A 24,691-nucleotide genomic window follows, 5' to 3' on the forward strand; every position below is an offset into this window, starting at 1 on the left:
CATGATGTCGTCAATCACACTCTGTCGACAGAGCAGCCTGGGAGAGCTGCTCTGTTAATGTGCAGCTGAATCGAAGGCACTGAGTGGTCACCAACTTGGTAGAACAGATAGGTAGTTACCTGCCTATTATTTTTTAGACCCATAGTAAAAACAAAATAGTCATTGATAAAAACCCTTTAAATTAATGTTGTTATGTTAATCACATCCATACATTAATGTGCACTTTATTTACATTTTTCATCTTCGGTAATACTATATTGTATGAGTTCTTTACAATCAGATACTGTACAACACATTAGCAATGGGAAGTCAATGAAGGTAAAAAATATGTTTGTAAGTAAATCTTAAGATACGAATCTATGTATATCATCATTGATAACGTTGAGCCTTTGAGAATACATTTTAGCCTGCTTCTAGAAGAGAATCTTACATATGACCACCACACGACCCTAGTGATACTCTATAATAAAGGCCTCCTTGACTTGGCTCATTGAGGATTAGCAATGATTGACACTATTGGCTCTCACACGTGGGCTTGTGACAGACTTTTGTGGTCTTTTCTGACAAGGCAAAATCCCCCACCCACCCATCTTGTTCTTTGTCAGGGCTTCGGTTTCCTGCCTTCCATGTAACCCAGGGAAGACTTTGATTTATAAGTTCGTTGAACGCCTCCTGCTGTGTGAGAACGGTGCAGACTCTGAGCTATCGGTGTCTATTGTAACTTTGAATGTCCTTGTTCAACGTGCCTGCTGGAAATGTACGGCATTAAGTATGAACTGAATCACAATGTGGTATTGAAAACTAGTTCACAAACTGAAGTTGACTATAGATCTGAAGGACCTTATGTTCTGAAGGATGCAGAACTCATGGATATTATGGCTCATTTACATGTTACCAGCAGGCCTGTTTAGTTTGGCCAGCCGCACTCCCCACATGCACTCAACAATTGGAAATAAATATGTACAGACTATCATTGTTCTCGGCAGCACATGTCCTGCACAAGATGATGTGCTGCCAAGAACAAGGTTTGTGCTTAGGATAGGTCATCAATGTCTGATCAATGCCTGATTAGAGGGGATGCGACACTCGGTACCCCCGCCGATGAGCTGTTACTGGTGTCAGTGGATCTGCAAAGCACAGCTCCATTGACAGAATAGTGGCCGCGGCCGGGTACTGCACATCCACCCCTTATTGATTTGAATAGCGGGCCGCGGCAACTATACAGTCAACAGAGCTGTGCAGTTCCATATCTGAGCAGTTCCAGCCGACACCGGGAAAAGCTGATCTGTGAGGGTACCGGCTGTCGCACCTCCACTCATACATTGATGACCTATCCTAAAGATAAGCCATCAATGTTAAAGTCTCGGACAACCCCTTTAAAAATCACTTCAGCCAATATTCAAATATTTTGCTCTTTCGTCAGTTGATCGGCAGCCTTTTTATGGTGCCCATTTATTGGGAATCAAGCCTTTCGTTCATGATAATTGGCCAATGTAAATGCACCCTTATTATATAAGTGTATTTGTGCTTCACCAAAGGAACACAACAGCACTTTAATAATGGAGGTCTATCAGTACTATGATTTGTTTTTTGTTTTCCACAACATATTTTATAGAATTTTAAATGTAGAGTACAGAATTAAAATGATGGGAACAAAATGTGTGTATAGTGGGGTGGGGGAAGTAAGGGACATGGTACATGTTGCTCCAAATTTATCAAAGCAGAGCATGAGTCATAAAACACCAGTGGCTGCTATAAACCAGTATTATATGGGCACATTTCATCCATATTGGTGTATGGCGTTGTGGTAATCAAAAAAATTGTAATGTCTAAAATGCACAACAAATGTGGAACAATTTGCCTTTGTCTGACGAGTATAGATCCGAACCCCACAGCCCATCTGTTTTGTAAAGCACAGTCTATACAAATGGTGGTATAGGTGTACGATTGCATTCATTTACAAAATGTACTTATGGCAAGACCATTGCAGGGTTCCTTTTATACACATCATAGTTGTTGGTCAAATTAATTTGAAGGGGTTAAAGGGATTTGCCTTAATAAAAAAAAGCCTATTGTATAAATGAAGTTGTTATGTTGAACTTGTAGCATTAAAGAAACCACATGTCACACATTAACAATAGGTGGTGGCTAAGCCTCCCCTCCTGCCTCCCTGAACAATCACCGCTGAACAGATCACAGAGCCTAGAACACTCCCATACACCTCAATGGACATCTCCAGTGTGGTGGATGTCACTGGTGGGAATCCTATCTATGAATGCTGAGCATCTCAGGCAAGACAGCCAATCCACCGCACTTGGATTTTTGTCCTAGTTTTCCAGTACACTATATGGTAAAATCAACAGCGCCATTCCAAATTACAACTCGCCCTGCAGAAAACAAGTCTCATACAGCTATATTAACAGAAATGTAAAAAAGTTATGGCTCTTGGAAAAAGGGGAGGAAAAAAAATGTAACAGAGTGGCCCAGAGGGGGAAGGAGGTTAATATTTAATGTTTTCTACTTTCAGGAAAGTTGCCCCCAAACACTGTAAAGTACCTAACATAACAAATTCAGCAGCTTCTCACCATCCCTGGGTCCAGCGACAGTTCCCTGCTGTTCACCTAGTCTCATTGTTTTGGCTGCAATGGTGACATCACTTTGTGCCCTTCCCGGCTGTAGCCAATCACTGAGCTCTGTGGCTCGTGCCATCTACCGCTGGCACAGCGGCTGAGGGTAGTGGTTAGGCACAGTGATGAGGCACACTGCTGAGTTTGTTATTTAGGTTTTTTACAATTTTTCCCGAAAACCTCCTTAAAGGAGCATGGCGACAATAGAGTAGGTATATGCTCATTAAGAGTAATAAGAGCCCAGCAGACTAGCAACAATTTATATACTTGGTCTGTAGAAAAAAGGATGTAAAAACCCTTGAATATGTTACATTTTTTATCAACATTTTATTACTTATTATTTTTTATTTATATAGCACCATTAATTCCATGGTGATGTACATGAGACGGGATTACATCAAAATACAAATATCACTTACAGTAAACAAAACTAACAATGACAGACTGTTAGGGAAGGGGACCCTGCCCTTGCGGGCTTACATTCTACAGAATTGTGGGGAAGGAGACAGTAGATTGGGGGTTGCAGTAGCTCCGATGGTGTTGAGGTGGCCGTGTGGTCTTTACAGGCTGTAAGCTTCTTTGAAGAGATGGGTTTTCAGGTTCCGTTTGAAGGATCCAAATGTTCTGGATAACCGGATGTGTTGGGGCACAGAATTCCAGAGGATGGGGGATATTCGGGAGAAGTCTTGGAGGTGGTTGGGTGAGGAACAAATAAGCGTGGAGGAGAGAAGGAGGTCTTGGGAGGATCGGAGATTATGTGAGAGAAGATATTGAGAGATTAGTTCAGAAATATGTTGAGGAGAAAGGTTATGGATGGCTTTGTAGGTCAGTGTTAGTAGTTTAAACTGGATACGCTGGGAAATTGGGAGCCAGTAAATAGATTTGCAAAGAGGGGAAGCAGGAGTGTAGCGAGGAGAGAGATTAATTAGTTGGGCAGCAGAGTTAATTACGGACTGGAGTGGTGCGAGAGTTTAAGAGGAGAATGTTGCAGTAGTCGAGGCGGGAGATGATTAGGGCATGCACAAGCATTTTGGTAGAGTCAGGGTTGAGGAAAGGACGGATTCTGGAAATATTTTTGAGTTGGAGGCAATAGGGGGTGGCGAGAGCTTGGATGTTTGGTTTAAAGGACAGGGCAGAGTCAAGGGTTACTCGGAGGCAGCGGATTACCGGGATGGGGGAAAGTGTGAATTCATTTATTGTGATAGATAGATCAGGTAGGGAAGGTATGCGAGATGGAGGAAAGATAATTAGTTCAGATTTGTTCACATTGAGTTTGAGGAAGCGAGAGGAGAAGGAGGAGGATGTGGCTGATAGACACTCTGGGATTCTGGAGAGCAGAGAGGTGACATCTGGGTCAGAGATGTAGATCTGAGTGTCATCATATAGATGGTACTGGAAGCCATAGGACTTTATGAATTGTCCCAGGCCAAGGGTATAGATTGAGAGGAGAAGGGGTCCTAGGACAGAGCCTTCATGGACACCAACAGAGAGGGGGCGAGATGAAGAGGTAGTATGGGAGTAGGACACTCTAAATGTGCTGTTGGTTACTTATAACACTAAAGTGTCAGAATAAGAAAGTACTTTTTTTCATGTATCAGTGGATATTGTCCAATGAATGTACCGATGCACCAGCTCTACGCCTGAGTGCTGACAAAGCTGTGTCTGCGTGCACCCTCAATGTATTTATTTATTACCATTTTTTACTTACATTGTAAAATTGTATAATTCTTTTTTTTTTTCATTTTAGACATTGAATGAGTTTGGATTTACATTTATAACACAAATTGAATTCATTTGTCTTTTACAGGACCCATCCATCACTACTGGCATACATGACAAGCTTCAAGTACCAAACACCATTCGAAAGTCTTGGAATGAGAGAGACAACCGTTGTGATATATGCGCCACCCATCTCAACCAGCTAAAACAGGAAGCTATACAGATGGTTACTTCTCTGGAACAGTCTGCCAATGCTGAACACTACGATGCGGCATCTCCAGGATCTCCTCCAGGACATTCTAATATTCCAGCCTTAGTAGGTCCAAGACACATGGGGAGCCTCCAGCCAAAAGACTGGGTTTATATGCCAAATGCCTACACCACACCAAATTACCCAGGCTTTGTGCCCAGCAAACATGGTGGTAAACCTAACAGTCTTGGGCTTGCCAATGGTCAAGAAAAGAAAAATGGGTCTCCTTCACATCAAGCCAAAGTCAGCCTGCCAATAGCAACAAGCCCAAGTAATGGCAATATAATGAATTCAGTAGCCATTCAAGCTCATCAGTATCTCGATGGTACATGGTCATTATCAAGAGCTAACGGCGTGACACTGTACCCATATCAAGTAAGTCTAATGTTTATCATGAACGTGTTTTGCTTGTTGGATTGTGTAGAGACACACCCCATTGATTGGAACCACCCAGTTGGAAATTCTGTTGAACATTTCCAGGAATAATAACAGTGGAACAGCTCAATGTTGACTTCTTATAAACTCCCAAGCGTTGGTATTTCACAGAGAATATCAATACTTTTAAATTCAGTTGTATAATTATAAAATAACCTGTTGTTTCAGCCAAGTAATTATGTTAGATGTTGTTTTTATAACATTTGGCAGGCTTTTTCTCAAACTCAATCTGCATTTAAAAAAATAATTTGAAATCTTGCAATGTTCACTCTGGCTACTTTAGACTCTACAAAATGTCTCTACAAAATGTTTAATATATATATTTTTTATTTTTATTTTTTTTCTTGTAAGACATTCCTATTAAAGGCAATCTGTCATTAGGATTTTGCTGCTCCATCTGAGTCAGCCATGATGTAAAGGCTGTTACCCTGATCCCAGTGATGTGTCACTTACTGGTCTGCATGCTGTCATTTTGATTAAATCCCTCTTTTATCTGCAACAGTTCTCTGAATGCTGAACCCTGTATAACCCCGCCTACACCTCTGATTAGCAGCTTTCTGCCCATGTACTGTGTGCACAGAAAGCTGCCAATCAGTGCTGGAGGCGGGGTTACACAGAGCTCAAGAATATGCCTGACTACTTGGCAACAGGTTTGCAAATTCTCTAGTGATAATCTCCTGCTCATAAAACTGTGGTTTTATCAAAACTACACTAAGCAGCCCAGTAACTGACACATCTCTGGAATCAGGATCTCTGCCTATATATTATGCTACTCTTAGATTAGGTGCCAAAAACCTGGTGCAAATTCCTGTTAAAATGGTTTGCTTCTATTAATTTCTGTGTCAGATTTTGAGAAGTATCAAGTAGATAAAGTAGGATAACTGGATATTACGTGACAAATTGAAGCGAGTTTGTTACCCCCAATACTCAATTTCAACTATTTGTACAGTCTTATAGGTAACTCATACCTGCAGTATAGATTTCCCTTATTTAATTGTACACACAAACAATTTTATTGCATAAGCAAATGGACACTTTTGAGTGCACCCTTGACGTGGTCAACTCCAGAGTGCTCCATTTCACCCCCTCAATCAACATGTTAGGCAATTCCCCTTAGCTTGACTGACAGCACTCGATTGCCTAGACCAAGCGCTTCTGCATTGAATCCCCAATGCCTTGCATGTCCATGCTCACACTGAAGGAGCCAAACAAGCATGTGCATACAGTGTCGGTGCAGGTGCACTCTGCTCCCTCTCTCCTGTCTGCAGCTCACACAGAATCACATAGCAGCCGCTCACTACTATGGCACCACAGACAGGAAAGAGGATGAGAGTGTGTCTGCACTGTGTGCGAATGTGCGTAATTGTTCAGCTCCTGTATTGTCAGTGCAGATGAGAAGGACACCGGGGCTTCAATTCAGGCCGCACTGTCAGTCACGCTAAGGGGAGGTGTGTGGCATGTTGCTTGAAGAACGGTGCACTAAGCTCTTGACCATGCCAACAATGCACCGAGGTGCTCCCATTTGCCAATGCAATAAAATAATTTTTCAGTACAGTTAGAGATTGAATTGTATACTGCCTACATGCATTTTACCGGGATTAATTCCCTTATAGGAATGTGTACATTGTTTAAATCAAGATAAGGGGTGTGGTAGTTCAACTCACTTGGTGGTAGACGGAGGTAGAAAAACAGGAACACTGTCTCTTTAAGTCTTCAGTTGGTTTATTATAAGACAGCATAAACCAACTAGAAGTTGAAAGTAAACAGAGCCCTTCGGGCAAAAACAGGAAGTCAACAATGAAAAATAAAATGCTGTAACAGAGTCCATGCTTTGTGGGTAACATCTCACTCTGGAGCAACACAGGTTCAGTTTTTCCTCCGCAAGACACAAAACCACTGGAGATACTCTCTTGCTGATGAAAGACTGCCTCTGAAACCAAGCCATCTAAGCCCCAGACTATGCCACTCTTCCCCCCATGTGACTGAACACATGAGTGTGACATCACACAGGTCCTGCCTAGTGATGAGCGAATATACTCGTTACTCGAGATTTCCCTTGCATTCACGGGTGACCTCCGAGTATTTTTTAGTGCTCGGAAATTCAGTTTTCCTCACCTGAGCTGAATGATTTACATCTCTTAGCCAGCTTGATTACATGTGGGGATTCCGTAGCAACCAGGCAACCCCCACGTGTACTTATGCTGGCTAACAGATGTAAATCATTCAGCTGCGGCGATGAAAACTAAATCTCCGAGCACTAAAAAATACTCGGAGGTCACCCGAGCGTGCAAGGGAAATCTCGAGTAACGAGTATATTCGCTCATCACTAGTCCTGTCAGCTGTGCAGGTGGAGATGAGGTGGACATCCTCCCACCCTCTCTATGAATGTCCATTTATGCAACTTTACTTAAACCTCACAGCACTGTTTTACATCACTGACACCATTAAGTGTAGTGACATATATCTCCCCTCCAGCACTCTACCAGTGACTTTGTCACAGGGCTTAACAGACTACTTTTTAAAGGCCAACTATTGTTGGGAAAGAGAAATGAGTAGTTTTTTTTTATACTTAATGTAAATTTTAATAAGAAATTCAAAATATGGAGAAAATAAAAAAATATAGATAAAAAATTGTTGGATTGAAATGGTTTGGTAATTAAAAAAAATCATACTGTACAATAATCTTGTCTAAGTACATCAAGGGTTTATATCAGAATAATGTGAATGAATCTGATCTGTCTCTGTACCTCGCTATTGAATCTGTGTTGGGTATTGCGGCCTCTTCTAACATCACATTGTCAAGCTGATTCTTAATTAGCAGTGATGCTGGCTAGACTGCACGGCTCCTAGTGTGGGCATCCTACTCTGCTGGAACTTGGGAGTTCCCATCTTCTCAGACTTCTCAGAAATGGTTCAGTGCCCTGGACACTAACCCCTTCTGTCTCCTGAACAAGTATCATCTTCTGTGTCATGCTATACGGTACTTGCAGTCAGAAAGGTACAAGTTGTTGTAAAATATAGTGGATTTTACTATACTTATGCCAGTCATATTTTACAGCTCAGCTCAGTAATTACATCTGTAATCCAGATATTTGTAAAAAAAAATTTCTTTGCAAAATGAGTGGGAAGTTAACGGCAAGCTTGAGATGTTCTTACTAACTCATCCCCACTAGGGTGAATTGTTTTTAATAATATTTCTGGATTTACTCGGCGTATAAAAACTAAGAATGTAGGTTGTTAATATTAGATCCGAGAAGGTCAGACTCTTATCTGTGAATGTTTAGCTTAACCGAGTATGTATATGTTTTATACGGAAAGTGGAAAGTAAGGGTGGATTTACACTGTCCGATGCACTGCTTTAATTAATCACAGACCATCAATGTGTCACCGACCTGTGCCAACAGCTTATGTCTTAGAATAACAACGGATCGGGCATTTAAGTCTAAAATACCCAACCTTTGTCTCCCTCAACACGTTTCAAGTCCGGCTAGCTCTTCTGAATGATTAAGAGTCAGCCATTTCTACTTTATCATCACTCCTTAACGACCAGACCTAATGTGGCCGTAATGTCACACATATTTTTTCACCATAGCTCCTTGTGTGCCAAGATGTTGTTTTCATTGGTCTAATTTTGGAATACACTTGACTTTTTATCACTTTTCATTCCACTTTTTGGTAGGTGCAAAGAACAAAAAAGCAGTAATTCTGGAATTTTATGTACTTATTTATTTGTTTTCAAAGCCACTCACCATTCCGTATAGTTAACATGCCGTTTATTTTCTGCAGGTTAATATGATAATCAGAATACCAAATGTATTTACTGTCTTGATGTTGTACTATTTTTGTAATAAAAAAAAAGAACTTTTTTTTAAATACTTTTTTTGGTCACCATTTATTTTCTGAGATCCATAACTTTTTTACATTTCTGTAGACAGAGTTTTTTTATGGCTTATTTTTTGTGAGACAAGATTTAGTTGGCCCTGGTACCATTGTTTGGGTACGTATGACTTTGATCTTTTCTTATTTGATTTTTTAATAGGGACATGAACAAAACACTGAAGTCCTGACATTGTTTTTTGGCATTTTGTTTTCATTCTCCATGCGAGATGGATAAAAAAATTAGTTTTCTAGTGTGACTGATTACAGTGATAGCCAATGTATATGTTTTAATTTTTTTTTTTTTTACTACTTCTGCAGAAGAATGTCACTTTTTTAAAAAAAATCTTTTTTTTGTGCATCATATTCTGAGAGCTATAACTTTTACATTTCTTCGAGTGCAGAACTCTATGAGGGCCTGTTTTTTTGCGTAATGCGTTGTAGTTTTTTGGGATACAATGTGACTTTTAGATAATTTCTTACAATGATCAATGGGATCTCAAACACTCCATACTTTGATCGCATTGATATTACCCTGCAGTACTCGTGTAGTGCAGAGTATTATCAAGACGGTCAGTGTTATTAGGCTGTGATCTATGGCAAACCTGGAGGCCATTGTCAGTCCTACAGCTGCCGTAGCAACCACAGTCGCCTCACAATCCCACTGTGTGGAGTTGATGGAGTCACAGGAAGAAATCACACTATCATACTACTTAGAGTGCTCCCCATTGACTTGAAAAGCAATGGTTTAAGGTTGGCTGAGGGTGGTCATACACTTCAGGTAGCACAGCTATTCCTCCTGATCTCAGTTGAATGACAAAAAGGGTTAAGAAAAGGGGAATAAGACACCTCTAGTGGTTGTTCATCTTCCTTGAGAACAAAAATATAGGGTATGTTAAAATCCAGCTTCTCGATCCTTCGTTTTCCCTATATCCACCTCTGAGGAAATTCGTTAGGTCGCCTGTGCACATTAGCTAGTCGTCCGTTACCTATGAAATTAGCTTGTTCAGCTATCATTACTTTAATCTGTGTGGCCAGCTTTACTATTAATTTTTTAAATGATGGCACAGACTCACAAATTCTGAATGAGCTGTACAAATCCTTCTTCCTTGCATGGGACTTTGACTTTCTTGGACAGAGCAGCTGGTAATTAGATGTATACTGTAGTTTCTCCGGAGTCATAAGGCATCAGCTGACCTCATCCTTGGCGAGGAATCAGTCAGGTTTTTGTATCACAGTAAATTAGCTAATTACGTCTCAAATGTGTTATCCCTGTTTTATCCAACCTCCAAAAGGGATCAAGAGGAGAAAGTGGAACTCATTGTGAATTCAAGACATTTTCGTTACATTTTAGGTTTTAATTAGTTTATCCTGATTTGATCCTGTGTGACATTTTATTCATGCTTCATGAAAAGTAAAATTACATTAATATTTTTCCCTTGGGATACAGTCGAGATGGGTAGGGTGGGTGGCTTGTAAGCTTGGCTTTGTATGGTTAAAAGAGTATGTTAATCTTTAACTAGTTAAATCACATGTCCTGGTGAGAAGAAAGTTTATGATAGGGACTTGAGCGGATGATTTTATACAAATTGTCACCTCACTGAGGACTTTTCTATATAGTTTTATACAGTTGTCACTATGGTGGAGTAAATGGTTCATAAGCATGCTTGGCTGTCAAAAAATATCTTCCTCCTTCATAATACTGCAAATTACTGCAAACACATGAAATGGTCTTTAAATTAGGATTTAATTTATTCTACATAAATTATAACCTTTCCACGGGAAGAGACATCACATGGAGCTGCTGGACCTTCATGCTCCTTTCTAACCTAAGGCACTGAAGATATGAAGAAAGCAGTTAGGGTCTCGGCTGGTAGCCAGTGCTGCAGTCTTTGGCTAGAGTATAAGGTGCCATGAATATAATCTTCATTTAAAGCCATCTAACTTTGTTCTTGTTGCCAGTGGAGAACGTGGCACATATCTCCCAGGATCTCAGTATTAGTATCATCATCACCAATCCAAGAATTATCCCATATCCGGTGAATATGTGATAATGTATGTAGATCTTCATACCTGACCCAGGGCAGGAGTTTAGTTGTGACAATAGCCACACTACTCATGATTAGGGTTGAGCGACCTTGACCTTTTTGGAGTCGAGCCGTGTTTCGCGAAACCCGACTATCTTAGAAGTCGAGTCGAGTGGAATCGGCCGATTATCGCGAAAAGTGGGGTATCGCCCGAAACACGAAACCCAATGCAAGTCAATGGGGGAGCATAGTCGGCAGTGAGTGGAGGCCAGGAAAACATCTACACTGCCCATTTTAATGGCAAAAACATCCATTCTTGTTACTGAAGCTTGTCAATTGTAATTTACCTTATAATAATTGGAAGGCATTTGAAATTGGGGGTCATTTGGCTAAAGTTGTGGGGGGTAGGGCTGGTTCAAGTAATTAGTGGGCCCAGGAAATCTGGAACACGTCACGGCAGTGGAACAGGGAGAGGTAAGTATTTAAACTTTGCAAGTGCTGTGATCCTGAGCAAGCAGGGGGGGGGCCCACTAGTTGCCATTGGCACTGGCACAGGGCCCCTCAAAGTACAGCGGTGTGTTTGCACGGCGGGGGAGCCTCCCACCGGCAGCAACACTTTTGCGTACTATGAGAGGCCCTGTGCCAGTGACGTCGCCAACTAGTATTCCTCCCCCACCTTATGAAGGAACCTGCACTTTCATCTGCACCTTCCTTTTTGTCCCCGTGTAAGGTGGTATGGTATGCGGGAAGAGGAACCTGACTTTCAGCAGGGTCACAATCTTGCTGTGTAGCGTGCACGGGGAATGTTGCGTTATGGGTCAATGTACCAGCAGACTCATCTATCACTGGCTGGGCAATGGGCAGGATGAGGAGGAAACACAGATATAGGCCCAAAGAATAAAGTGGGCTAAATGCAGTTCAAAATTGGTAACACAGGACTAACCAGGGGGCATTGCAGTGGAGGACAACTGGAATGAGAGGCTGACACAGAGAGTAGGCCCAAATCAGTAAGTAGTCGAAATGCAGTTAAAAATTGGCAACCGTAGTAAACAGGCGGCACAGCTTTGTTCAGTGGAGGAGAACAGCAAGGAGTGGCAGACACTGATAGTAGGCCCCAACCCAACTAGTAGGCCAAATGCAGTCTAACATTAACAACTACTTAATGAGAGCCTGAAAATGGAATTTCAGGACAGGAAACCAGGAGAACAGCAAGGAGCGGCAGACACTGTTAGTAGGCCCCAAACCAACTAGTACGCCAAATGCAGTTGTTCCATTTAACCACTATTTAACAAGAGCCTGAAGATAGAAGCTCAGGAAAGGCAACCTGGAGAACACCTTGGAGTGGAACACACCGTCTCTACACCCCATACCCAATTTGTAGGCCTAATGCAGTGTAGTTTCCAACAACTACTAAACGAGAGCATTAAGATCGAAGCAATGGCGAGGAAACCTGGGGAACACCTTGGAGTGGAACACACCATCTCTCTACACCCCATACCCATTTTGTAGGCCTAATGCAATGTAGTTTCCAACAACTACTAAACGAGAGCCTGAAGATAGAAGCTCAGGAAAGGCAACCTGGAGAACACCTTGGAGTGGAACACACCGTCTCTACACCCCATACCCAATTTGTAGGCCTAATGCAGTGTAGTTTCCAACAACTACTAAACGAGAGCATTAAGATCGAAGCAATGGCGAGGAAACCTGGGGAACACCTTGGAGTGGAACACACCATCTCTCTACCCCCCATACCCAATTTGTAGGCCTAATGCAGAGTAGTTTTCTACAACTACTAAACGAGAGTCGGAAGACCGAAGCAATGTGGACGAAACCTGGGGAACACCTTGGAGTGTAACACACCATCTCTCTACACCCCATACCCAATTTGTAGGCCTAATGCAGTGTAGTTTCCAACAACTACTAAACGAGAGCATGAAGATCGAAGCAATGGAGAGGAAACCTTGGGAACACCTTGGAGTGGAACACACCATCTCTCTACACCCCATACCCATTTTGTAGGCCTAATGCAGTGAAGTTTCCAACAACTACTAAACGAGAGCATGAAGATCGAGGCAATGGAGAGGAAACCTGGGGAACACCTTGGAGTGCAACACACCATCTCTCTACACCCCATACCCATTTTGTAGGCCTAATGCAGTGTAGTTTCCAACAACTACTAAACGAGAGCATGAAGATCGAAGCAATGGAGAGGAAACCTGTGGAACACCTTGGAGTGCAACACACCATCTCTCTACACCCCATACCCAATTTGTAGGCCTAATGCAGCGTAGTTTCCAACAACTACTAAACGAGAGCATGAAGATCGAAGCAATGGAGAGGAAACCTGGGGAACACCTTGGAGTGGAACACACCATCTCTCTACACCCCATACCCATTTTGTAGGCCTAATGCAGTGTAGTTTCCAATAACTACTAAACGAGAGCATGAAGATCGAAGCAATGGAGAAGAAACCTTGGGAACACCTTGGAGTGGAACACACCATCTCTCTACACCCCATACCCATTTTGTAGGCCTAATGCAGTGTAGTTTCCAACAACTACTAAACGAGAGCATGAAGATCGAAGCAATGGAGAGGAAACCTGGGGAACACCTTGGAGTGCAACACACCATCTCTCTACACCCCATACCCAATTTGTAGGCCTAATGCAGCGTAGTTTCCAACAACTACTAAACGAGAGCATGAAGATCGAAGCAATGGAGAGGAAACCTTGGGAACACCTTGGAGTGGAACACACCATCTCTCTACACCCCATACCCATTTTGTAGGCCTAATGCAGTGTAGTTTCCAACAACTACTAAACGAGAGCATGAAGATCGAAGCAATGGAGAGGAAACCTGGGGAACACCTTGGAGTGGAACACACCATCTCTCTACACCCCATACCCATTTTGTAGGCCTAATGCAGTGTAGTTTCCAACAACTACTAAACGAGAGCATGAAGATCGAAGCAATGGAGAGGAAACCTGGGGAACACCTTGGAGTGCAACACACCATCTCTCTACACCCCACACCCAATTTGTAGGCCTAATGCAGCGTAGTTTCCAACAACTACTAAACGAGAGCATGAAGATCGAAGCAATGGAGAGGAAACCTGGGGAACACCTTGGAGTGGAACACACCATCTCTCTACACCCCATACCCAATTTGTAGGCCTAATGCAGTGTAGTTTTCTACAACTACTAAACGAGAGTCGGAAGACCGAAGCAATGTGGACGAAACCTGGGGCACACCTTGGGGCGGCAGACACCGTTAGTAGGCCCTACGAAAGTTGTACCCCCAATGCAGTTTTAAAATTCCTAGAGGCTGAAAACAAGACTATTGACGCTCAGCTTTTTTCAAAGGAACACAGCTGAATTGAGTGGCGCAGACAGACACAGGTAGTAGGCCTTAAACCAAAAATGTGGCTCACTGCAGCTTAAAAAAGTTACAGGGGTACACAGGCAGCATTGCTCTGAGCAGTGGAGGACAATTTCAATAGTGGACCGCAGACAGACTTTGTACGCCTACTATTAAAATAAGGATGCTCTATGCAATTAAAAATAGGTTCCAGGGGTCCACGGGCAGCAGTGGTCTGGTCAGTGGACGAGTATTGGAAGGAGGGACCGCAGACAGGCGTAGTAGGCCTAACATAACAAAATTAGGCTGTAGACACTTTAAAATTGGTTCCAGGGGTACACGGGCAGCAGTGGTGTGGTCAGCGGAGGAAAATTTGAATTAGGGACTGCAGACAGACTTTGTAGGCTGTCCCCTGTGGACCATGCATCCAACACATTAACCCAGTGCGCCGTAATGGACACGTAACTTTTTGTGGACATGCCTACTGGTTCATGCGTCTCTTGTCAGGTGCACCTTTCTAGTGTTTGATTGCCTGAGTGCTATGACAATGCAGACTTTTTCATGCCTCTGGAGGGCTGGGATGGCTTTTCTCGCAAAAGAAATGTCAACTGGGTAGCTTGAACCGTGGTTCAGCGTAGTTCATCTGGGCTTTCTAAATATAAAACAAAGAAAAAAAGGAGGCTCCATGCACTTTCAGCTGGGTTCCAAGGGTACACGGCCAGCATTGGTCTGGTCAGTGGAGAACTATTGGAAGGAAGGACCGCAGACAGGCTTCGAAGGCCTAACATAAAAAAATTGGGCTGTAGGCACTTTATAATTGGTTCCAGGGGAACACGGGCAGCAGTGGCCTGGTCAGTGTAGTAGTAGTAGAAAGAACGGACCGCAGACAGGCTTCGAAGGCCTAACATAAAAAAATTGGGCTGGCTGTAGGCAATTTTAAATTGGTTCCAGGGGTACACGGGCAGCAGTGGTCTGGTCAGTGGAGGCCTAGTGGAAGGAGTGACCGCAGACAGGCATCGAAGGCCTAACATAATAACAGATGGCTGTAGGCAATTTTAAATTGGTTCCAGGGGAACACGGGCAGCAGTGGTCTGGTCAGTGGAGGCCTAGTGGAAGGAGTGACCGCAGACAGGCATCGAAGGCCTAACATAATAACAGATGACTGTAGGCAATTTTAAATTGGTTCCAGGGGAACACGGGCAGCAGTGGCCTGGTCAGTGTAGTAGTAGTAGAAAGAACGGACCGCAGACAGGCTTCGAAGGCCTAACATAAAAAAATTGGGTTGGCTGTAGGCAATTTTAAATTGGTTCCAGGGGTACACGGGCAGCAGTGGTGTGGTCAGTGGAGGCCTAGTGGAATGAGTGACCGCAGACAGGCATCGAAGGCCTAACATAATAACAGATGGCTGTAGGCAATTTTAAATTGGTTCCAGGGGAACACGGGCAGCAGTGGCCTGGTCAGTGTAGTAGTAGTTGAAAGAACGGACCGCAGACAGGCTTCGAAGGCCTAACATAAAAAAATTGGGCTGGCTGTAGGCAATTTTAAATTGGTTCCAGGGGAACACGGGCAGCAGTGGCCTGGTCAGTGTAGTAGTAGTAGAAAGAACGGACCGCAGACAGGCTTCGAAGGCCTAACATAAGAAAATTTGGCTGGCTGTAGGCAATTTTAAATTGGTTCCAGGGGAACACGGGCAGCAGTGGTCTGGTCAGTGGAGGCCTAGTGGAAGGAGTGACCGCAGACAAGCATCGAAGGCCTAACATAATAACAGATGGCTGTAGGCAATTATAAATTGGTTCCAGGGGAACACGGGCAGCAGTGGCCTGGTCAGTGGAGTAGTAGTAGAAAGAACGGACCGCAGACAGGCTTCGAAGGCCTAACATAAAAAAATTGGGTTGGCTGTAGGCAATTTTAAATTGGTTCCAGGGGAACACGGGCAGCAGTGGCCTGGTCAGTGTAGTAGTAGTTGAAAGAACGGACCGCAGACAGGCTTCGAAGGCCTAACATAAGAAAATTTGGCTGGCTGTAGGCAATTTTAAATTGGTTCCAGGGGAACACGGGCAGCAGTGGTCTGGTCAGTGGAGGCCTAGTGGAAGGAGTGACGGCAGACAGGCATCGAAGGCCTAACATAATAACAGATGGCTGTAGGCAATTTTAAATTGGTTCCAGGGGAACACGGGCAGCAGTGGCCTGGTCAGTGTAGTAGTAGTAGAAAGAACGGACCGCAGACAGGCTTCGAAGGCCTAACATAAAAAAATTGGGCTGGCTGTAGGCAATTTTAAATTGGTTCCAGGGGAACACGGGCAGCAGTGGTCTGGTCAGTGGAGGCCTAGTGGAAGGAGTGACTGCAGACAGGCATCGAAGGCCTAACATAATAACAGATGGCTGTAGGCAATTTTAAATTGGTTCCAGGGGAACAAGGGCAGCAGTGGCCTGGTCAGTGTAGTAGTAGTAGAAAGAACGGACCGCAGACAGGCTTCGAAGGCCTAACATAAAAAAATTGGGCTGGCTGTAGGCAATTTTAAATTGGTTCCAGGGGAACACGGGCAGCAGTGGTCTGGTCAGTGGAGGCCTAGTGGAAGGAGTGACCGCAGACAGGCATCGAAGGCCTAACATAATAACAGATGGCTGTAGGCAATTATAAATTGGTTCCAGGGGAACACGGGCAGCAGTGGCCTGGTCAGTGTAGTAGTAGTAGAAAGAACAGACCGCAGACAGGCTTCGAAGGCCTAACATAAAAAAATTGGGCTGGCTGTAGGCAATTTTAAATTGGTTCCAGGGGAACACGGGCAGCAGTGGTCTGGTCAGTGGAGGCCTAGTGGAAGGAGTGACCGCAGACAGGCATCGAAGGCCTAACATAATAACAGATGGCTGTAGGCAATTTTAAATTGGTTCCAGGGGAACACGGGCAGCAGTGGCCTGGTCAGTGTAGAAGTAGTAGAAAGAACGGACCGCAGACAGGCTTCGAAGGCCTAACATAATAACAGATGGCTGTAGGCAATTTTAAATTGGTTCCAGGGGAACACGGGCAGCAGTGGCCTGGTCAGTGTAGTAGTAGTAGAAAGAACGGACCGCAGACAGGCTTCGAAGGCCTAACATAAAAAAATTGGGCTGGCTGTAGGCAATTTTAAATTGGTTTCAGGGGAACACGGGCAGCAGTGGTCTGGTCAGTGGAGGCCTAGTGGAAGGAGTGACCGCAGACAGGCATCGAAGGCCTAACATAATAACAGATGGCTGTATGCAATTTTAAATTGGTTCCAGGGGAACACGGGCAGCAGTGGCCTGGTCAGTGTAGTAGTAGTAGAAAGAACGGACCGCAGACAGGCTTCGAAGGCCTAACATAATAACCGATGGCTGTAGGCAATTTTAAATTGGTTCCAGGGGAACACGGGCAGCAGTGGCCTGGTCAGTGTAGTAGTAGTAGAAAGAACGGACCGCAGACAGGCTTCGAAGGCCTAACATAAAAAAATTGGGCTGGCTGTAGGCAATTTTAAATTGGTTCCAGGGAAACACGGGCAGCAGTGGTCTGGTCAGTGGAGGCCTAGTGGAAGGAGTGACCGCAGACAGGCATCGAAGGCCTAACATAATAACAGATGGCTGTAGGCAATTTTAAATTGGTTCCAGGGGAACACGGGCAGCAGTGGCCAGGTCAGTGTAGTAGTAGTAGAAAGAACGGACCGCAGACAGGCTTCGAAGGCCTAACATAAAAAAATTGGGTTGGCTGTAGGCAATTTTAAATTGGTTCCAGGGGAACACGGGCAGCAGTGGCCTGGTCAGTGTAGTAGTAGTAGAAAGAACGGACCGCAGACAGGCTTCGAAGGCCTAACATAAGAAAATTTGGCTGGCTGTAGGCAATTTTAAATTGGTTCCAGGGGAACACGGGCAGCAGTGGTCTGGTCAGTGGAGGCCTAGTGGAAGGAGTGACCGCAGACAAGCATCGAAGGCCTAACATAATAACAGATGGCTGTAGGCAATTATAAATTGGTTCCAGGGGAACACGGGCAGCAGTGGCCTGGTCAGTGGAGTAGTAGTAGAAAGAACGGACCGCAGACAGGCTTCGAAGGCCTAACATAAAAAAATTGGGTTGGCTGTAGGCAATTTTAAATTGGTTCCAGGGGAACACGGGCAGCAGTGGCCTGGTCAGTGTAGTAGTAGTTGAAAGAACGGACCGCAGACAGGCTTCGAAGGCCTAACATAAAAAAATTGGGCTGGCTGTAGGCAATTTTAAATTGGTTCCAGGGGAACACGGGCAGCAGTGGTCTGGTCAGTGGAGGCCTAGTGGAAGGAGTGACCGCAGACAGGCATCGAAGGCCTTACATAATAACAGATGGCTGTAGGCAATTTTCAATTGGTTCCAGGGGAGCACGGGCAGCAGTGGCCTGGTCAGTGTAGTAGTAGTAGAAAGAACGGACCGCAGACAGGCTTCGAAGGCCTAACATAAAAAAATTGGGCTGGCTGTAGGCAATTTTAAATTGGTTCCAGGGGTACACGGGCAGCAGTGGTGTGGTCAGTGGAGGCCTAGTGGAAGGAGTAACCGCAGACAGGCATCAAAGGCCTAACATAATAACATATGGCTGTAGGCAATTTTAAATTGGTTCCAGGTGAACACGGCCAGCAGTGGCCTGGTCAGCGGAGGATGATTGTAATGAGTGTCTGCCAGTTAGTAGTCCAAAACAATACATAAATGTGAATGTCTCACATTAAAATCCAGCGAAAACACTAAAGGGTGCAATCTTTAGGTACAGGGGTGGGATCCTCTGCGTTGTTTCTGACCTACTAATTTGGCGCAAAGTTTTTACTTTGGTAAATAGAGGACACTGCCCCTGACTATGTTAAGTACCATTATACATGTCAACACAATGGTATTGTCAGTGGCAGGAATGGAAGGATGTCAGCGCATAGTCTAAACATTGGTGGAAGTGTGAGAGATAATTGTGGAAGTGGCAGAGCAATGTTTGACCTGGGGGTGGGTGAACTCTCTTGTGGACGGCGGTACAGGCCCAGGGCCCCTCATGTTACAACAGTGTGTCTGACGTTGGGTGCGCACCACCACCGCCAGAGACAGTTTATTGTACTATGAGGGACCCAGTGGCAGTGCTGTCGACCAAAAGCGGGCACACCCACCTCTTCAGACAAACAGCACTGTCACGGGTGCTTGCGCCAAGTCGCGATACCACGGCCCCGTGTGGGGAGTTTGGCCATTTAGGGAGGTGTAAACATGTCGTATGCTGGACAATCAGCTGCTGCAAATTAAGACATTTGAAAAGTCATTCACAGTAGTCCACAGGCAAGAGCTTTTCATAGGAAAGCTAGGTGTCGCCCGGGCAAGGTGGGGCAAAAGAATTCGAAATCCAGTTGTGGTTCATTTTAATGAATGTTAGATCATCAACATTTTGTGTAGCCAGACGAGTCCTTTTTTTGTTTAATATTGAACCTGCAGCACTGAATACTCTTTCTGATAGGACACTAGCTGCCGGGCAAGCAAGCTCCTGCAATGCATATTAAGCCAATTCTGGCCAGGTGTCTAATTTTGATGCCCAGTAATCAAATGGGAATGACGGTTGAGGGAGAACATCGATAAGGGATGAAAAATAGTTTGTAACCATACTGGACAAATGTTGTCTCCTGTCACTTTCAATTGATGCAGCAGTACCTGTCCTGTCTGCGGTCATAGCAAAATCACTCCACAACCTGGTCAGAAAACCCCTCTGTCCAACGCCACTTCTGATGTGTGCACCCCTAACACTCCTGGTCTGCTGCCCCCTGGAGCTCGTGTGAGAACGATCACGGGCGCTGTGTGCTGGGAATGCCTGAAGCAAACGGTCAACAAGAGTTGATTGTTTTGTTGCTAATATTAGTTTCAAGTTCTCATGTGGCATAATATTTTGCAATTTGCCTTTATAGCGAGGATCAAGGAGGCAGGCCAACCAGTAATCGTCATCGTTCATCATTTTAGTAATGCGTGTGTCCCTTTTGAGGATACGCAAGGCATAATCCGCCATGTGGGCCAAAGTTCCAGTTGTCAAATCTGCGGTTGTGCTTGGTTGAGGTGCAGTTGCAGGCAAATCTACGTCACTTGTGTCCCTCAAAAAACCAGAACCCGGCCTTGCCACGCCACCAATTTCCAGTGCCCCCGGGAAAGCTTCATCATTAAAAATATACTCATCCCCATCATCCTCCTCGTCCTCCACCTCCTCTTCGCCCGCTACCTCGTCCTGTACACTGCCCTGACCAGACAATGGCTGACTGTCATCAAGGCTTTCCTCTTCCTCTGGTGCAGACGCCTGATCCTTTATGTGCGTCAAACTTTGCATCAGCAGACGCATTAGGGGGATGCTCATGCTTATTATGGCGTTGTCTGCACTAACCAGCCATGTGCATTCCTCAAAACACTGAAGGACTTGACACATGTCTTGTATCTTCGACCACTGCACACCCGACAACTCCATGTCTGCCATCCTACTGCCTGCCCGTGTATGTGTATCCTCCCACAAAAACATAACAGCCCGCCTCTGTTCGCACAGTCTCTGAAGCATGTGCAGTGTTGAGTTCCACCTTGTTGCAACGTCTATGATTAGGCGATGCTGGGGAAGGTTCAATGACCGCTGATAGGTCTGCATACGGCTGGAGTGTACAGGCTAACGGCGGATATGTGAGCAAAGTCCACGCACTTTGAGGAGCAGGTCGGAGAAACCAGGATAAGTTTTCAATAAGCACTGCACCACCAGGTTTAAGGTGTGAGCCAGGCAAGGAATGTGTTTCAGTTGGGAAAGGGAGATGGCAGCCATGAAATTCCTTCCATTATCACTCACTACCTTGCCTGCCTCAAGATCTACTGTGCCCAGCCACGACTGCGTTTCTTCCTGCAAGAACTCGGACAGAACTTCCGCGATGTGTCTGTTGTCGCCCAAACACTTCATAGCCAATACAGCCTGCTGACGCTTGCCAGTAGCTGCCCCATAATGGGACAACTGGTGTGCAACAGTGACAGCTGACGATGTAGTGGTTTGGCGACTGCGGTCTGTGGAAGAGCTCTCGCTTCTGCAGGAGGACGAGGAGGAGGAGGAGGGGGTGCGAACGCCTACAGCCAATTGTTTCCTAGACCGTGGGCTAGGCACAACTATCCTGAAATTGATGTCCCCTGTGGACCCTGCATCCACCACATTCACCCAGTGTGCCGTGATGGACACGTAACGTCCCTGGCCATGCCTACTGGTCCATGCATCTGTAGTCAGGTGCACCTTTGTACTCACAGATTGCCTGAGTGCATGGACGATGCGCTGTTTAACATGCTGGTGCAGGGCTGGGATGGCTTTTCTGGAAAAAAAGTGTCGACTGGGTAGCTCGTAGCGTGGTTCAGCGTACTCCATCAGGGCTTTGAAAGCTTTGCTTTCAACTAACCGGTAGGGCATCATCTCTAACGAGATTAGTCTAGCTATGTGGGCGTTCAAACCCTGTGTACACGGATGCGAGGATAAGTACTTCCTTTTTCTAACCAGAGTCTCATGTAGGGTGAGCTGGACTGGAGAGCTGGAGATCGTGGAACTAGCGGGTGTGCCGGTGGCCATGGCAGACTGAGAGACTGTTGGAGACGGTATTGTTTCCGCCGGTGCCCTAGATGCAGTATTTCCTCCTACAAAACTGGTGATTCCCTGACCCTGACTGCTTTGGGCTGGCAAAGAAACCTGCACAGATACTGCCGGTGGTGCGGAAAATGGTGGCCTTACAGTGACGGAAGGGATGTTGCGTTGCTGACTAGCTTCATTGGCCGAGGGTGCTACAACCTTAAGGGATGTTTGGTAGTTAGTCCAGGCTTGCAAATGCATGGTGGTTAAATGTCTATTCATGCAACTTGTATTGAGACTTTTCAGATTCTGACCTCTACTTAAGCTAGTTGAACATTTTTGACAGATGACTTTGCGCTGATCAATTGGATGTTGTTTAAAAAAATGCCAGACTGCACTCTTCCTAGCATCGGATCCCTTTTCAGGAATTGCAGACTGAGCTTTAACCGGATGGACATGCTGTCCTCCAACAGTTTTTTGCTTTGCCACGCGTTTTGGGCCAGATACGGGCCCGGCAGATGGAACCTGTTGCGATGTTGATGCCTGCTGCGGCCCCTCCTCCTCCGCTTCAGAACTACTGCCGCCTGCACCCTGTTCCCCCAATGGCTGCCAATCGGGGTCAACAACAGGGTCATCTATTACCTCCTCTTCTACCTCGTGTGCAACTTCGTCTGTGTCACCGTGTCGGTCGGTGGTATAGCATTCGTGATGGGGCAACATAGTCTCATCAGGGTCTGATTGTGGATCAGTACCCTGAGAGGGCAATGTTGTGGTCTGAGTCAAAGGACCAGCATAGTAGTCTGGCTGTGGCTGTGCATCAGTGCACTGCATGTCAGAATCTACTTGTAATGGGCATGGCCTGTTAACTGTTTCACTTTCTAAGCCAGGGACGGTATGTGTAAAGAGCTCCATGGAGTAACCCGTTGTGTCGCCTGCTGCATCCTTCTCTCTTGTTGTTGTTTTTGCTGAAGAGGACAAGGAAGCGACTTGTCCCTGACCGTGAACATCCACAAACGACGCGCTGCTTTTACATTTACCAGTTTCAGAAGAGGAGGCAAAAGAGCTAGAGGCTGAGTCTGCAAGGTAAGCCAAAACTTGCTGTTGCTGCTCCGGCTTTAAAAGCGGTTTTCCTACTCCCAGAAAAGAGAGCGTTCGAGGCCTTGTGTAGCCAGACGACAAACCTGGCTCCACAGCTCCAGACTTAGGTGGAATATTTTTTTTCCCACGACCACCTGATGCTCCACTACCACTACCATCATTACCAGCTGACAATGAACGCCCACGGCCACGACCTCTTGCACCAGACTTCCTCATTGTTTTAAAAACTTAACCAAAGTAACTTTATTTGTTGCTGTCAAACAACTTACACGGTGAGCTATAACTTCAGTTTGATTTCAATATCCCTTTACAGGTTGGTGAGACCACAAGGAAAATCGGGCACAATGTTACACACTCTGTTTTCTGTGGCACCAAATCACAGAGATGCCACACACGCAGGACTGTCACTCAAGCACAAATGTCAATATAAATCTCCCACTGTTTTTTTTTTTTTTTTTTTTCAGGGAGACTTTATAAGCAAAATAAAATAAAATGATTTTTTCAGGAAGAATTTAGAAACCAAATAAAATAAAATGATTTTTCAGGGACAATTTAGAAACCAAATAAAAAAAAAAATAGGCTTTCTATGGCCCACTGAGTGAGAGATGGCACACACAGGAGTCAGGAGTGGCACACAAGCCCAGAGGCCAATATTTTTCTCTCACTGATTGATGTAGTGATTTTTTCAGGTAGATTTTAGAACCCAAATCAAGCAAAAAAATTAATAGGCTTTCTATGGCCCACTGAGTGAGAGATGGCACACACATAGTCAGGAGTGGCACACAAGCCCTGAGGCCAATATTTTTCTCCCACTGATTGATGTAGTGATTTTTTCAGGTAGATTTTGGAACCCAAATCAAGCCAAAAAATTAATAGGCTTTCTATGGCCCACAATTTGAGAGAGAGAGAGATAGAGAGAGAGAGAGATGGCACACCCAGGAGTCAAGACTGGCACACAAGCAGAAAGGGCAATATTAATCTCCCACCTATTTTTTTTTTTTCAGGGAGACTTTATAAACAAAATAAAATAAAATGATTTTTTCAGGAAGAATTTAGAAACCAAATAAAATAAAATGATTTTTCAGGGACAATTTAGAAACCAAATAAAAAAAAAAATAGGCTTTCTATGGCCCACTGAGTGAGAGATGGCACACACAGGAGTCAGGAGTGGCACACAAGCCCAGAGGCCAATATTTTTCTCCCACTGATTGATGTAGTGATTTTTTCAGGTAGATTTTAGAACCCAAATCAAGCAAAAAAATTAATAGGCTTTCTATGGCCCACTGAGTGAGAGATGGCACACACAGGAGTCAGGAGTGGCACACAAGCCCTGAGGCCAATATTTTTCTCCCACTGATTGATGTAGTGATTTTTTCAGGTAAATTTTGGAACCCAAATCAAGCCAAAAAATTAATAGGCTTTCTATGGCCCACAATTTGAGAGAGAGAGATAGAGAGAGAGAGAGATGGCACACCCAGGAGTCAAGACTGGCACACAGGCAGAAAGGGCAATATTAATCTCCCACCTATTTTTTTTTTTTTTCAGGGAGACTTTATAAACAAAATAAAATAAAATGATTTTTTCAGGAAGAATTTAGAAACCAAATAAAATAAAATGATTTTTTCAATGACAATTTAGAAACCAAATTAAAAAAAAAAAAGGCTTTCTATGCCCCACTGAGTGAGAGATGGCACACACAGGAGTCAGGAGTGGCCCACAAGCCCAGAGGCCAATATTTTT

General features: G+C 44.6%; 1 protein-coding gene across 1 annotated transcript in view; it reads left to right on the plus strand.

Annotated features, from left to right (window-relative positions):
* KIF26B (kinesin family member 26B) overlaps positions 1 to 24,691 on the plus strand; it is a 616,088-nt gene that overhangs the window by 186,555 nt on the left and 404,842 nt on the right. The window contains exon 3 of the mRNA XM_069769230.1: positions 4,435 to 4,971. Coding sequence (XP_069625331.1) covers positions 4,435 to 4,971 — 537 coding nt within the window. The remainder of the gene's footprint in view (positions 1 to 4,434; positions 4,972 to 24,691) is intronic.

This window comes from Ranitomeya imitator, chromosome 5 (assembly GCF_032444005.1).
Source record: "Ranitomeya imitator isolate aRanImi1 chromosome 5, aRanImi1.pri, whole genome shotgun sequence".
Classification (NCBI taxonomy): domain Eukaryota; kingdom Metazoa; phylum Chordata; class Amphibia; order Anura; family Dendrobatidae; genus Ranitomeya; species Ranitomeya imitator.